At 46.3% G+C, this 17,354-nt stretch overlaps 1 protein-coding gene across 1 annotated transcript in view; it reads right to left on the reverse strand.

Annotated features, from left to right (window-relative positions):
- LOC148474401 (uncharacterized) overlaps positions 1 to 17,354 on the reverse strand; it is a 237,928-nt gene that overhangs the window by 65,150 nt on the left and 155,424 nt on the right. Inside the window, exons 7-9 of the mRNA XM_088458633.1 lie at positions 13,912 to 14,022; positions 11,609 to 11,839; positions 7,030 to 7,151 (exon numbers count right to left, since the gene is read on the reverse strand). Coding sequence (XP_088314759.1) covers positions 7,030 to 7,151; positions 11,609 to 11,839; positions 13,912 to 14,022 — 464 coding nt within the window. The remainder of the gene's footprint in view (positions 1 to 7,029; positions 7,152 to 11,608; positions 11,840 to 13,911; positions 14,023 to 17,354) is intronic.

A 17,354-nucleotide genomic window follows, 5' to 3' on the forward strand; every position in this document is an offset into this window, starting at 1 on the left:
AATTAACCAGGGATCATAAGGCCCAGAGGGTGGAAGTGTGCAATGACCTTTTGACCAACTCTGAAGCCAACCCTGAGACGTTTTTGGAAAATGTCATTACAGGAGATGAGACATGGGTATTCCTTTATGATCCAGAAACAAAGGTCCAATCAAAGCAATGGAAACACCCAAGTTCACCTAGGCCAAAAAAGTTTAAATCACACATTCTTCTGGGATTGCCGAGGTGTTATTCTCATCGATTACTTGGAACCAAACCAATCAATCAACAGTGATCGATACATTATTACACTTAAGAAGCTGAAAGAAGCTATCCGCAAAAAAAGGTCAACAATTCCACTGTCAAATGTCATCTTACACCACAACAATGCCAGACCTCACACTTCGATGGCAACATCTGCGGCCATTGCCAAAATTGGGTGGGCAATAATGCCACAACCACCATGCAGTCCTGATTTAGCCCCTTCTGACTGTCATCTGTTTGGCCCTCTCAAATACTGTCTCCGGGGTCAACATTTTGAAGAGGATGTTAAAAACGCCGTACGTTCCTGGGTCAAACGCCTACCACTGGAATTTTTCCAAAGTGGATTAACAGCTTGGGTTGAGAGGTGGAGAAAATGTTTGAGGGCAGATGGTGAATTTTTTGAGTAGAGTCATTCTGTTACTAAGACTTCAAAGTATTTTACTGCAAATTTTAAAATCTGTATCTATAATAAAACTTGAGTTGTGAGCATCTAGGCATTACTTTTTGAACAACCCTCGTACATATATATATATATATATATAAATATATACATACACACACACACACATTATTATATATACATATTATATATATATATATATATATATATACACACACACACACACATACATATACATACACAGTATATATATTTAGCCTTAGCCTGCAGTGCATTATACTTAAATATTTAATATTTCAGCAGCAGCCAACAGGGATGGTACCTCACCTCAGGAGGTTCAGTCATCCTGCCAGGTTCGGACCACCTTCATGGAGCTGCCTGTAACTGCTCTGCAGTGCTGCTGCTGCTTCCGTTCCTTCAGGGCGCGGTGGCGGTGCCTTTGTGATGTCACGCGTCTTCATAGGGCGCAGAGGAGAGGAGTCACTGGTCACTTTAGTGCGCAGCGCAGGGAGGTGAAGCCTTCCACTGCGTCGCCATATCTGTTGGTGGCCAAATTTGGTCCACCGGTAACGTGGCTGGGAGGGGGGGGGGGTGGTTCGCGGCTCGTGACCGGGGGGCAGAGCCTCAGACAGCCACTGACAGGCTGCCGTGGTTAGTGTAAACACTAAAAGGCTGGCAGACGAATCTCCCTGCTTGCTGGGTGTGCCGGCGGCCCTACAGTAGTAGAAATGTACTGGCCTGGCGGGCAGATGGCACCCTGCCCCTCAGCCCAGCCCGCCACTGACGGTACGGCCTGCAGCGTCACAGTGGTTATATGGATACACTGGGATACGGAAGCCACAGTGCTTATATGGGTAGACTGGGGTATGGAAGAATACACTGGGTACGACCTGCAGCGTCACAGTACTTATATGGATAAACTGGGGTACAGCGTGCATCACAGTATTTCTATGGATAAACTGGAGCACGGCCTGCAGCTTCACAGTACTTGTATGAATATTACACTGTGGTATGACCTACAGCGTCACAATCCTTGTATGAATATTATACTGCGGTACAGATGGCAGCGTCACAACACTTATGAATATTATACTGCGGTATGAATGACTGACAGTGTCACAATACTTATATGAATATTACACTGGGGTATGAATGACCAACAACATCACCATACTTGTATGAATATTACACTGCAGTACGGCCAGCAGTGTCACAGTGCTTATATATGGATACACTGGGGGGTACGGCATACAGCGTCACAGTGCTTATATGGATAACTTTTTTTATTATTATTATTATTTTTGAACTTGTAGTTGCTTTTTTTTTAATTTTTTTTTTATAGCCCGTGGACAGACAGCACACCCCTGGATTGGAAATACTGCCCCCCTGAGTAGAGCACTGCACACCCCTGTTTTGCAGAGATTATTTATTACCAGTTATTTATATAGCGCACACATATTCCGCAGTGCTTTACAGCGAATATTTGGCAATTCACATCAGTCCCTGCCCCAGTGGAGCTTACAATCTATGTTCCCTACCACATGTACAAGCACACACACATACAGACTAGGGTTAATTTTTGCTGGGAGACAATTAAACTTCCAGTATATTTTTGGAGTGTGGGAGGAAACCGGAGCTCCCGGAGTAAACCCACGCAAGCAGAGGGAGAATATACAAACTCCACACAGTTAGGGCCACACAGATTGATCGCAGCCACAGTGCCACCGCGGACATGCCCCCTTCTGTCCGGAAATGGGACTGCAATTCCCCCCTGATGGCAGCCCTGCTAGACAATGTTGATCTGCAGAGTGATTTCAGGGGGTGATTCAGCTGCGGACACAGTGACAGGGATCACGCAGATTCCTGAACATCGGGAATTTGCACATGTGCAGTACAGGTCTGCGATCCTGCACGCAGTCCGGCAGCAGACTGTCAGTGATTGCCAGTCTGCTGCTGTTTCTGGGCGGGGAGCGGGCGGTGACTGCCTCTGTTTCCTAAAATGGAGGCCTGTCACCTATGGTCACTCAGCTGGCTGAAGGGATTGCAGATGATCCAATGCTGCATTACCATATTACAACTATCGCAGCTGCGATGCCATATCCATCCGCAGCTTAATCACCTCCTCTGTTCTGCAGTGATTTCTGAAACTCAAGTGATTTTGGAAGCTATACTGATTTCTGTTCTGTAAGTCAATCTGCTCCTGATAGTCCCCATTCCAAACGATATGAGAATATATTGCCTGCGCTGTCATTTACTCCTAATTTGCTTAGTTATCCAGGTTATAGGAGAGGACAATGTAAAAAAATTAAGGCTGCAGAAGTACTTTAGGGTCCAGTCTTTAAACCGGACAACGCCGGGTATCCCAGCTACTTATTTATATATGTTCAATTGTGAATTTCACTGTAACTGTCTAATACAGTCACAGTAATGCAGCGCGAAGGAAGGTGAGGGAAGTGCCTGCTATGCAGAGGAAGGTGGACTGCCCTACATGTACTACAGCAGACCAATAGGCAGCACACCCCTGTTCTAGCTGTTGTCTGGTGGCAGCTCAATGCAATCACTTTCCCCGAGAATCCTGCAATTCTTTTCACAATTCCAGACTTGGGAGGGCAAATCACAAGCATCAATAAAGAGACTGCAGTTTGTGACTAGTCAATTCTGCTCTACCTTGTCAGCTTCTGCAACATCTGAATGGCTGACAGAGGAGGGTAGCCGTGTCACAGTGTGTCGCGAGGCTGAGTGCCTTTAGCAGTGAGACAGCTCGGACCTTCAGCACTACAGTCAGTTAGCTAGCCTTTCCTGTGTGTAACAGTAACAGCCAAGCCTGAGATCACACTGCTCTTTCTAATCCTTGCTGTAATGGGTGGTCCTGTACATACCCGGACCACCCCGCAGTCCTGCCTATGAATCAGAGTGCCACCAAAACTTACTATTAGTGAGTGTGTATATCAGTCTATGTGTACGTATTATATATATATATATATATATATATATATACATACATACATACATATACACATACACACACAATATATATATATATATATATATATATGCATACACATATACATAAATACATATACACTCACATACACATATTGTATATATTCCATAAACAAAAGGAAACATGTCCCATTAAGGCTTCTTAGACATGATCTGAATTTTCACAAAACCAAAGAAATTTCTTCCACTCAAACTTAAAAAAGCACTTAATGGACGTGTTCCTTGCGCAATACAGAATTGTGCGTATTAGCAGCTCCACCATTTGGTGAGTGACAGCAATCTCACTCTGTGCTGAATCTGCAGTTAACCACAGGGTGTGATGGCATACCATATCTGTATGGCATAAGTTTGAGTGGCAGAAATTCAGTAGGTTTTGTGAAAATTCAGATCATGTCTAAGAAGCCTTCATGGGACATGTGAAACCGTAAGGTTTTTTGTTTATGGAATTTCATTGCTTTTTTAAATGTATTAACTCTCAGGGTTTGGAGGAGCAAAACGTGCCACCTGCAGGGGAGAAGGGCAACAAAATATTACACTAGCGCAGGTGGAAGAGGTGGTTTGGGAAGTGCAGAGTGAGAGACGGCTGCAGGGGTGGGTTGTAGGTGTGCAGGGTAGTGGCAGCAGCGGGGCAGTGCACAGGGGCATCAGCAGGCGACAGAGGGCTCACCAGTACTGGTCATGCACCTGAGAAAATAAAACCAATAAGTCACAGATGGATGGAAGTATCAGTGAGATCCATCTATGCATCTATGTTAAAAATTGAATGTGTAAAATAAAAAAATAAAAAGATGTGTTTTTCCCCTTTCCCAAAACACAACCAGCCCCGACTTTTCACCGCCAGGCCTAATTGTGAAAATACAGGAGACAAAAAGCATAGGGGTCCCCGTATTTAGCACACCCAGACCCAGGCTTTTCAGAGCCAGTCCTGGTTGTGAAAATACAGGGGACAAAAGACATAGGGGTCCCCTTTATTTAGCACAACCAGCACTGGGCTCTGAGCCGGTCATGATTTTGGAAATACAGGGGAAACAATTTAGTAGGGTTCCCCTGTATTTAGCAATACCAGGACCGGACCATTTCTAGCAGGGGGAGGGGGTAATGCCACAGCAAGGGGGGCCCATTCACCGGGTACCCCAGCCAAAGCATTTTCCCTGACCGCTAGTCAGCCCAAACCAGGGATCCCTGGGTAGCTGAGGATCCCACCCCCAATAAAGGGGACCCCCTCTTCAGGGCACCCCAGGCCTAGACTGATAGCCTCGGTTATCCCCAGTACCCCTGGGGCAATCATCATCCTAAGGCACAACCAGTCCCGGGGCTTTTCACTGCCAGTCCTAGTTGTGAAAATACAGGGGGCAAAAAGTGTATGGGTCCCCCGTGTCTAGCATAACCAGCACTGGGCTAGTCAGAACCAGCCCTGGTTGCCAAACTACGTAGGGGTCCCCCGTACTTTGAGCCAAACTACGTAGGGGTCCCCTGTACTTTGAGCAACCAGCAGTGGGCTCTGATCCGGTCCTGGTTCTGGAAATACAGGGTGAAAAATTAGTAGGGCCTCCTGTATTATCCAGAACCAGCATCAGACTTTTTCTAGCAGGAGGGTAATGCCACAGCCAGAGAAGCCCTTTCACAGGGCCCCCCAGCCAAAGCGTTAACCCTGACCGCTAGTCAGCCCAGGCCGGGGATCCCTGGAGCCCACCAATAAAGGGGGTCCACCTCTCCAGGGCACCCCAGGCCTAGGCTGATAGCCCGGGGCTAGCCCCGGCACCCCTGGGGCGGACGTGCAGGGTTGATAGTGTAGTGGATTTTATAAAAGTAAAAAAATTGTCTTTTGCTGTTGAACTGAAGGTCCCACCAAGCCTTCCCCGCATGCTTCTACTTGGAGAACCACAAGTACCAGCATGCAGGGCATTACAGGCCCACTGGTACCTGTAGTTCCACAGCAAAAGCAATATTAAAATAAACACAATACACTTTAATATTGTAATATTTTATTTTACTGCCTCTTCACCTGGGGGGCAGCGGCCTTTAAGCTCTTTTGCGTGGCCGCCGCCACCCCAGGGCTTTGGCATCTCCAGCTGGCAGGCCCAACCCACCAGGTCTTCAGCGTCTTCGTCTGGAGGGAGCCAACCCACCAGGACTTCAGCATCTTTGCCTGGGGGACGGCGGCGTTTAAGCTCTTTTGTGTGGCTGGTGCCAGCCCAGGGCTTCAGCGTCTTCACCTGTCGGGCACCAACTCGCCAGGGCTTTGGCGTCTTCACCCAGGGGTGGCAGCCTATTAGATCTTTTACACGGCTGCCACCTCCCCAGGGCTTCTGTTGTCCTCTTCACCCAGTGGACGGCAGCTTGTGTCAGCTCTTTTGCATGGCCGCCGCCCACTAGGACTTCTGGAGTCTTCCTTCTTCAGGAGCTCTTCATTGCTCCCTCCCGGCCGTCGGACTGCCATGCCGCCTCCTCACACTTGCTTACATAAGGCAATGACGTTGCGAGCCGTGATTGGATCTGAGGCGCCATTTTTGAAATGGGCTCCGCTGCCCAACTCTGCAGAATGGCAGGCAAGGACTGGATCCTCTCGGATCCAGGCTCACCGCCAACGTCCGCAGCGCCGCCGGTTCCCCCGCCACCGCTGGGTCCGGCTGATGGCCGCACTGCCGCTGGTCCCCGCCGCTGCCACCACCCACTGCCATTGCCAGGTCCCAGGGCCGCTACCGCCCGCAGCCATCTTGGTGCACCCAAGTGAAGCCACAGTGAGTACACCTGCAGAACGCACCAACTGAGGCTGCGCAACAAGTTGAAACTTCCTATATGTATAATGGCGCATTCGTGAGATAATAGTTTTAAAACTGTAACTTTCTAATTGAACTGAACCCCAATAGCACCTACCCTGGAACAATAGCTACCTAATAAAACAAACCCAAAGTCTAAATTCGCCTCCTACCCTGAGCTACGCCTTTCCAAAAATCCCCCATAGAGAACAGCAGAAAAATGGTCCTAATTGAGAGTGTCAGGAAAAACTGACAGTTGGAACTTTAGATGACTCCCAAATCCTCATTTTTTTTGTTTTTGCCCTGAAATTTGGCATGCAGTACCAAGCGACAATTCTACCCATCCATTCCAAATTTCAGCTCAGTACCTCCAATAGCTTTTGAGGTGTAGCCCCCCCCTCTGGAATTCTCTATGGGATAATTCCATCTTTTTAGATTCAGCCTTAATATAAGGGCTATATGTACACACACACACAGACACACACACATATATATAACACTTATACATATAAAATCAGAGAACTGAAAACACAATTGTAATAGAGCAAGAAGAGAAAGGTTCAATATATGTGAAGATCTGAGTCACTGCAATAAGCAGAGAGGAAGACGCGGACTGAATCACACACCTGTGAGCCGGCACATGTTCATTGGCAATGAGAACATTCACAGTCGATGTCCTTTTATCTCCTGGCAGGTCATCCTCAAGTCCCTGGTCCTGCGGCGGCTGCTGAACATGTTGGTTCCCATCCTACAGTGACCAATAAATTATCAATATAAATTAGTTCATCTATAAAGAATCTGCAATGAATGAAGCATTTTTCACTTCTATTAGAACATTTCAATGTGAGCACTGAAGTGATGACACCAGAACTTACCCTTAAAGCTGCATACACACAATGATTGCCAAAGATTTTCTGTCAGATTATGTCAGATTTTTTAAAGTGTAATGAACGATTTTTTTGAACTACAAAGATTTTTGCATATTCCCTTAATGAAAGTCGTTCTGTTGGTCAGTCTGACTGAACTACAAACGTGAACGCGCATGAACGATAATCGTTCATCGTTTTAGCTCAGAAAGTGAACGATAAACTATATCGTTATCGATAATCATTCAAAAAATCGTTGTGTGTATGCACCTTAATACATACATCTTTAACAGTGCATGTTTTACAGATCTCCTAGCTGGTGCACAGGTGTATCTATTACTGGCTGATATGTATTAAAAGATCCACAGGTGGAGCTAATTATTTCACTGGTGATACTGAGACGACCTGTAAAACATGTACTGTTAGGGGTCCCTAAGCACTGGAGCTGAGAACAATTATGTAAAATGTATGTGTAACACAGTGTAACATCACTTTTAAAATACTGCTGCATCCATTTTAGGGGCTCTGCATAAATGGGTGCATTTTTACTACTTGCGCCTAATCAAATACAGTCATCACTATCAACTTTACCCTTACACTAGGGTCAGAGGCCCTGATTCAGAGCCGGACGCTCTGAAAGAGCACTCGCTCTGAATCTGGGCGTTTTTTTTTTTTTTTTTGTGCGGCCTCCTGGCCACTCGCATAGCTGTGGGTGACCACCCACAGCTATTGTGAGCGGCCAGGATGATGGTCGCGATAGTCAAGACCATTGCGACCATCGGGCAGCGACGAGACCCTTGTGGTAGGTTCTCGTGGCCGCAAGCCCCAGAGAGCTTCTGGCTCTAATAGAGCCGGAAGCTCTCCCACTGACATCACTTGTGATGTCAGTGGGGCCGCCCACAAACGGCAGGCGTTCGCTTGGGAACGCCTCCGTTTGTGAAGCCACCCCCCCGCCACGCCTACCAAACGAGGCGAGCTGTCAGTCACCATCGACAGCTCGCTCCCTTTGGTGTGAGACCCAGAGCGACGGAGCACCCGTCGCTAGCCGGGTCTCGCGCATGCGTACGACAGAGCCGTGGGCAAACATCGGACCCGGTTGCGAGCGCTCAGCGCTTGCGACCGGGTCTGAATCAGGCCCAGAGTACACACATCTCGTCCCCTTCAGAGGGCTGTTTAAGTGATTTTTCAGTTGCACACAGGGCTGATTCCATGTGGAGCCCAGCTGCCAAATCTTACATAGTTATTTAATTTCAAAACAGGTAAGCTATTAGACCACATAGTGACAACGCGACATTCGGATACCCCGCACCGATTGGGATGAAAACAACGCGAGGTGGTCCAGTTGTATCCTGGCCAGGTTTTAGGGGGGTTAGTGTCCCAGTCGGACCTCCCTTTGGGGTACGCTGGGCAGAACTTTGACCCGGGGAGTTTGTTCTGAGCCTTCCATTGGATGAATTTGGACAAAAACTTCACAGAGTGGTAACATTAGATCCAGAAGACATACTAGGAGATTGAAGTCCCGGTCAGACCTCCCGTTGGTGTACGCTGGGCAGAACTTTGACCCAGAGATGCTGGACAGAACTTTGACCTGAGGAACCTGTTCTGGGCCTTCCACTGGATGGATTTTGATGAAAGTTTCACAGACCGGTGGCAAATGGTCTGGGGTGCCTAATGGAGTGGTTGAGGTTCTGGTCGGACCTCACGGCGGAGTGCACCGGGCAGAACTTTGACCAAGAGAGCCTGTTCTGAGCCTTACATTGGATCCCAGAATACATACTAGGGGGTTGAGGTCCTGGTCGGACCTATCGTTGGTGTAAGCTGGGCAGAACTCTGACCCAGGGAGCCTGTTCTGGGCCATCTACTGGATGGATTTGGATGATATCGCATCATAAAACTTAATAACTTGAAAATGTAAACATGGGCAACGCTGGCTACTTCAGCTAGTCTATATAATAAGTGCAAAAGTGTGTTTGTCTGAATGTCTGTTTGTATTTTATGCACGGCCAGAGTTTTGGACTTCGCTCCACCAAATTTGGCATGGTGGTGTAGCTTGACAAGGATTAGGTTTTTGCCTAGGTTTGAACTTCGCCAGGGCCACACACTGTCACACAATCCCTAAAAATGGGAACTCTGAAAACACTGTTTCCAGGGCTGGCTCAAGTGGAAATTGGCAGTCTGCCAAAAACCTGTTTGAAAGCTACAAAAGTATCCTTTTAACCTCACAGACTAAGCAAACTGTATGACTAATGCAAGTTCATATTAAATCCAGAGTTATGCTGGCCATACACTAGTACGACCAGCATAAGATGCGATTCAGCATACGATTTCCCTTGCAGCTCCCTGGCAGTCCCGGCCGCACGATTTGGTGCTTTTTGACACATGATATACATACAATCTCACGTACGATCATTCACCCCTATACGATGGGTCGTGATGTGATCGGTCATGTGCCTCACTAATGCTGGCCATACACTGGCGCGATTTTGGGCCAATTGCACGATTTTAGACGCCTCGTGCGACGCATTGTGTGGAAATCGTGTAGTATTTAGGTAGGATACATACACATTTTTCTTTAAACTTCATATTTTCTTTTAATAGTTACAACAGGTATACACATAACTTTGGAAGTCAGTGACAAAATCTACGCCAGTGGCTTGAAAGCTGCTCAGGCTTTCAAGACCCTTAAGTTCTCTCTCCTCTATGGAAAACCACAGGGATGAGATCAACAAGTTTCCAGTGGAGGCAGGATAAGGTCTGATTGCCACCTACACATAGGTCTATATGGGCAATTCAGAACCTGTGTGGAGTAAATGTTTTCCGACCATCATATACAGAGCCGGCCCTAGGCTAAGGCAAACTAAGCAAATGCCTAGGGCATTTGAAATGCCCAGGGGTATCCAACCCCCTTAGGGCCGGAGGAGGTGTGGATAGGCACGGCTAGGTCACCTGTTGCCGGCTGGGCAGAGACTCTGGCAGCTGCTACTGCACAGCGTCCACGATTGGAGGTCAGCTGACAGCTCCGATTGGGCCTGGCAGCAGCAAACAGTGGAGCAGCTAGCGGAGGTTTGCAGGGGTGGGACACCTGGATGGCGGCTAGTGGTCAGTGCTAGGGCGGCATGCAACGAGACGTGGCCTGCCAGCCTGTGCCGGGAAGAGTGGGTCCACCGTCCGTGGCTTGGTGTACCTCAAGTCAGGCAGCTCTGCAGGCTGCTTTCAAGTACTGTAAGTCTGGAACTGGAAGAGGGCCGCTCTGCTGGGATATGGGTGCTGGGTGAGAGTGCTGTGCTGGGTGAGGGGTATTGTGCTGGGTGAGGGGGTGCTGTGCTGAGATAGGGATGCTGACATCATACTGTGCTGGGAAAGGGGAGTTGCTGTGTTTGGTGAGGAGTAGGGTGATGGATGCTGTGCTGGGAGAGGGGTGATTGGTGCTGTGATCTGTGCTGGGAGAGGGGGTGCTGTGCTGGAAGAGGGGTGTAGGGTGCTGTGCTTGGAGAGGGGTGAAGGGTGCTGTGCTGGGAGAGAGGTGCTGGGCTGGGTGAGGGCCGGGGTGTTGGGTGAGGGGGGGGGGGTGCTGTGCTGGAATAGGGGTGCTGGGTCAGGTGGAGGGTGCAGACACCATGCTGTGCTGGGTGAGGGCCGAAGTAATGGATGCTGTGCTGGGAGAGGGGTGATGGGTGCTGTGATCTGTGCTGTGCTGAGAGAGGAGTGATGGGTGGTATGCTGTGTTGGGTGATGGGTGCTGTGATCTGTGCTGGGCTGTGCTCAGAGAGGAGTGATGGGTGGTGTGCTGTGCTGGGTGATGAGTGCTGGGAGCTGTGCTGGGAGAGGGGTGCTGTGCTGGGAAAGGGGTTAAGGATAATGTGCTGGGAGAGGGTTGATGGGTGCTGTGATCTGTGCTGGGTGAGGGGTGCTGTGATCTGTGCTGGGTGATGGGTCTTTTCTGTGATCTGTGCTGGGAGAGGGGTGCCGGGAGCACAGCACAATGGAAGAAGGGGCCACAGCACTGTGAGACCATGCCCCTTCAATGAGGCCACACTCAGGATCCACGAACCACCCAAAATCTTGCCTAGGGCATTAATTTGGCTAGGGCCGGCTCAGATCGCTTAGCACAATATAAGGAAGGGGAAGCTATGAGATCCAAAACTTCTGGACTTGTAATATAATTCCAATCATATGCATTATAATACACTAATGGTAGGTGGTAAAATATAGACTTCTGTGTTTTCCTTATTTCTATTCAAATGTTGAGATCAGTCAGTTCCCTGTAAAAGAACTGCAGGCTACAGTAGGTACAATAAGCAAAGAAAAAGATTTTGCTACAGGCCATGCTCTGCTTTACCTCTATGGGGTCTTGGAGACTATTAACTGTCCTGGTGAATCTTGCTACATGGCTGTCATTCTGTGTCCCTAGCCTGGGGGCAGCTACGTGAACAGGAGACTTTTCAGGTGATGCAGGTTGAGCTTGTGAAAACCTCTTTGCATGTTGGGCTGAAACTCCAGGGACGCTTTCCGCCAGCCTCTCTCTTCCCAGTACGCTCTGAGGCACCTGTGTGTCATGTCCTTTATTATCCTAAGAAGGAAAACAGAAGTCAGACAGCAGAAGCAGCAAACAAATACAGGACTTCAAATCCAGACTGCGCAGATGTCACTGTGTATCTGTTCTAATGAACCATAGGTCTCTAGTACAGATAGATTAGGAGTTACAGCTTCGGGATAGGCCAACAGTACTACAGTAGAAGTATCAAAACTATAAAAGCATAATCTAAACAAACAAGCAAACAAAAAATAAAATAAACAAACACCAAGTACATCTTTGAAATGGGCTAGTTACCTGATTATTGCAAGATATGTAGTTTCAGCAGAAGAAACAAAAACTGCAGGTGGTAAGAAATGTGTATTTGTTTCCTTGTAAATATTACTATATATCTATAGTTTTGTCAACATCTATTAAAATGTATTAGGTATAGCCTACAGCTGTGTACAACTGATACAGGTAGCCACACCATGACACACACACACACACACACACACACAAAAAAAAATGCAAAAAGAGTTTGAGTAAACTGCGTCAAATGGTTAATACTGATCTGAATTTAAACTACTATAACAGACTTTTGCCTTTATCTGGGTATATATATCATCATAACACACTTTCACAATATGTTATCTGACAGAAGAGGTGGGGAGCTGCCTATGGAATACATATGAAGGACAAATCCAGCTGTCACACTCAGAAGGAAATTTTGTGTAGAATACAAAGGGGGACTAATCTGGGAAAATAGAAACATGGGAATCCAAGGGAAGACAGCACTGAAGTTGCTCATACAATACAGTATATGCCTCAATGCAGACAGTTAGATAATAGAAGGCTAAACTGACTGCACATTGCTGCACATCAGCCCACAAACGCCTGGAATAACAAATATTATAAATAGGAAGGAACTTCTGAAACTTTTCCCTTCATTCTATATCATCCATAAGACAGTTGTGATATGGAAGATATCCAGATATATACCTTCTTGGTTATTAAGGAAATAAGTTGTTAATCTAGTAAGTAGTTTGTGGATTAAACACTGAAGTTTACAACAAATAAAACTTGCTGATTATACTGTTGTCAGAAAGCAAAGTTATATTGTTACGTTTACTACTAAACCTACCTTTGTGGGAATCCTTTACTCAGATCTTTTGAAAGAGTTCCAGAACAATAAAAGAAAACCTTTTGTGTAACATGTGTTGGTTATTCTAGTGATTGTGTATTGTATTTAATTTGAATATAAGTGCATGCTTAATAGATTACTAATGGTAGCAAAGTGTTAATTAAGGTTTCCCCAAGCAAGCCTTAGTTATTCCTCAGGAGAATTGAGGCTTGGGTGGAGGCACTAACTATTGCGTGATCCCATAATTCCACCAGGATAGAAAGTCTAAGGGTGGGCTACATTAATTTCCCTTGAGTCCACTACTAGTGAAATTGAGCGTACACACAATGCAATCTTGCAAACGACCGAACGATATATTGTATCATTGTAGCATTGCTCTTGTATATACTAGAACAGTAGTCATTAGGATCTGAAGAATGGATGGCAAGAAGGTGATGTCAAATAGGACCAACATATCACAGGTCGTCCGGCTGGACGTACAGAATAAATGAGGTGCCCCATATCGCTAGCGATGTCGTTAGGTTTGATGTGCAGCACATCAAACCTGACGACGTGGCATGCGACCGCTGGTTCACGTATATTGAGCGTAGACACTGAGTGATGTAGGCGAAACGGCAAATCGGCCCGACATCGCTCCAGTGTGTACCCAGCTTAAGAAGGACAAAGACACTTTTGGGAGCAAAAGGTGACAGTCAAATTTCTTCATTAACACGAGACACACAGGCAGGAATCAGCAACCAGTCATGTGACAGCAATTATAGGATCGCTCTGCATGTTGTTGTTGCTACCCAGAATAGACATAATGAAACTAGTTTGTGCTGTCATTTATACTATTCTTCGATCATCTAGCTTCAATGTAGGTCTGCTGCATATATTCTATACATCACTATGGTTGGAGAATCATGTGTGGTCTGTTATGCAATGTCTCAGCACTAGTGTTTGATGACAGTGGACAGTATCTGGAGATTACTTAGTCACCAATTACCTTTCTATTGGATGCCAGATATTGCTGGTTTTGCGAGTCAGCTCTCGGGTCTTTGAAACTTGGCATTTTCTTCAAAGTATCTTTCAGCTGGCGGAATTCCTCGATCTGGGCCTAGGATAAGAAACACAGATAATTACAGGAGTATACTACCTGGGAAATGAGCTAGTTATTGCAGCCAGCAACAGAACATATCAACATTGGATTGATATGGGATGCCGACGCTTGGGATCCCAGCGGTCATAAAGGGTTAGGTATCCTAACCCTCCCCCTCTCCCCTAACCCTCCATCCCTGGTGCCTAATCACAACCTCCCCCTCTAGTGCCTGAACCTAACCACCCCCTCCCTGCACCCTAAACCTCCCCCCCCTAGTGCCTAACCCTAACCGTATGGCTAACCCTCCCCCTCTCCCCTAACCCTCCCTACCCGGTGCCTAACCACAACCTCCCCCATTAGTGCCTGAACCTAACCACCCCCTCCACACACCCTAACCCTCCTCCCCTAACCATATTGCTAACCATCCCACTAACCCTGCTACTTACCTTCAGGATTCCGGCAGTCGAGATTCCCGGCACCAGGATTCTGACAAGTGTTGGGATTCTGGCGCCAGCATTCTGAGCGCCGGAATCCCCGCCGTCGAGATTATTGGTCTGATTCATTACGCATCGTAACTGCGATTACGCATGCAATCTCACTGAAAAAATATGCTAACATGCCGTTGCAACACAACATAAGGACGCACACTTCCCCCTACTCACATCCGTAATACTTTGCAAGTCTGCCAACCATCGGTAACATCGAGTAACATCGGAGCCTCACGCACAATTTCAGACCTTATTCAGAAATGGCTAAACTTCCTGTACGCAGTGAGAGCTCAAGCTGCATATGCCATCACAGTGGCTAATTTATGCACGCCCTTGTAACGGCGTTCAAATGCACTGACACGCCTGCGTTTCGCTGACCACCCCCCCTGTCACCACCCCCAAACGCTCACTTCCTGTCAACCACTCTGCAAAGGGTTTGCGTGATCTCGTGAACCAGCATGCTAGTTCTTGTAGTGCTAATTAGAGCGCCCAGGGGTGACTCCCAGGTTAAGCTGGCTCTCAATTTGGATGTATTTCTGTATGTGCCTGTACGTTGCACAGGATATACTGGATGAGAGCTGCCGGATCCCGTGAGACTCTTTTTCACTGCAAATGCATTTTATTCGCACTGATTTTGCTGATTAAAATGATATGTGGCCTGTGTATGTTCTGTGTGTGGCAGAGTCTTTAAAGCGGTCACAATGGAAAGTGGTGTGGAAAACAGCCGCTGACAGTGTAACGTAACATTTCGCATACAGCTGCAGTCGCACAGGGATCATACACAAGCTGCATATCATTTTAATCAGCAAAGTCTACTTGTGCGTATTATTCAGATCACATGCGAATAAGTTGCATACTGTATGTGGTGAAAATGATGCATGAAAAAGAATCACAGCATTAGTAAACTGGCACGGGACTAGGCGCGACTAGAAGGGCTATTTAATGAGACTGCAGCAACAACGACGGAGGACACATCTGTATACCCTTAAGAAACCCAGAATAGGTGGTGCAGAGACAGTCCTGATACTGGGTTAGATAATCTAGCTTCACACTTGACTAAAGTTGTACAAACCCCAGTCCACACCCAACACTATTGTTTTGGTTGAAGTTGAAACTAGATATATAAACTGGAATTGCCTTGCTTCTTTATGGGGATTACCCCAAATCATAGACCATCTTCACAGAAGTCTATCCCTGATCTTAAACATCTCATTTTAAATTATCCACGGCTCTCCCATTACAGTACCTTCCTCTGAAATAATCAAATATCCCCCCCGCCCCACCCCAAGGATTTCCACTCTAGTTAACACACTGCAGTCTGGAATAAGGGTAGTTTATGACCATAACATACTAATAATAATATTAATTACTGGGCTTTGTTAGACATTAATCAAAACTTCTCTCATCTTCGACCTCTACTTTTCGAGTTTTTCCAGATGTGGCATTTTCTTACATATCCTTTCTTCTTCCGATACCCTAAGGGACTTAACATTATTTGAAATAATGTGTCGCAAAACACCTACAGGCAAAGGTCTCATTATTGTGATCTACCTACAGATATTCCCACTGACTCCCAGGGTCAGTGCAAGAGTTTGTGGGAGAGGGATCCGACGCCAGCTCGATTTGTTATGAAAGGGACAGCATATAAACTGTATTATAAGTGGTATTATATAAAAAACAGCGAGCTTGACGCAAACCTCGTCCTATGGACCAGGTTCATAGATGATGTCTTCTTTATATGGCAGGGAGACGAGACATCTGTACAAAATTTTATTGATTACATTAACAACAATAAACACAACTTACAATTTACTAGTCAGTATAGTAAAACAAATGTGACATTTCTAGCTCTTAATGTCTTTATCACAGATAACCAGATACACACCAACACTCACAGTAAACCTGTTGATGTCAACAGTTTCATTTTTGCAAACAGCGGTCATTATCCAGACTGGCTAAATAGTATTCCCATAAGCCAGTTTCAAAGAATCAAAAGGAACTGTTCTAGAGAGAGTGACTACCTAGAACAAGGGAACAAATTGAGATTGCAATTACAAGGGAAGAAATATGAGGGCACTAGAGTCGAGCAAGCCTATGACAGATTTAGAAAGGTGGATAGGGAATCCTTGCTGCAATATAAGAACAAAACAAAGACAGGGGACAATCTTGAAAATAAAGAAATCTACTTTGTAACTGACTACAGCAGCCAAGCCTCCCGGGTAAAACAGATCATAAAAAAACATTGGCCAATATTAATGCAAGATGATACACTAGCAGAAGCACTCCCTAATGTCCCCAAGATAGTGTTCCGAAAAGCACCGGACATCAAAACTAAACTAGTCAAAAACCACATAGCCCCCAGAACAACTAGACAAACAACAATAACCAAATCATGGAACAATACAAGGGACAGCAATAAAGGAGGATTCTACTTTTGCGGAACATGTGTAGCCTGTAAGAAAACGAACAAAAAGAACACAAAACCGGTACACATAATCACATCCACATCCAATCAATTTATATGGAGGATCAGGGACAATATGACCTGTAACAGCAAAGGGGTCATTTACATACTAACATGTCCTTGCAGCAGGCAATACATAGGTCGCACCATCCGCCCCCTCAAAAAGAGGTTAGCAGAACACGTACGCAACATTATTTCGGGTTGTGAAGAGCATCCAATCTCCGTCCATTTTAAAACATTCCATGGTTCCGACCCTAGGGGACTACAATTTGCAGCAATACGATCAGTGACACCAAACTGGAGGGGAGGGGACTACAATAAGCACATTAATACGGAAGAACTGAGGGCCATAATCACCATGGATACGCTTACACCCAAAGGTCTAAATATAGACAATG

The sequence above is a fragment of the Taudactylus pleione genome, unplaced genomic scaffold (genome assembly GCF_031769625.1).
Source record: "Taudactylus pleione unplaced genomic scaffold, aTauple2 ptg000845l, whole genome shotgun sequence".
Classification (NCBI taxonomy): domain Eukaryota; kingdom Metazoa; phylum Chordata; class Amphibia; order Anura; family Myobatrachidae; genus Taudactylus; species Taudactylus pleione.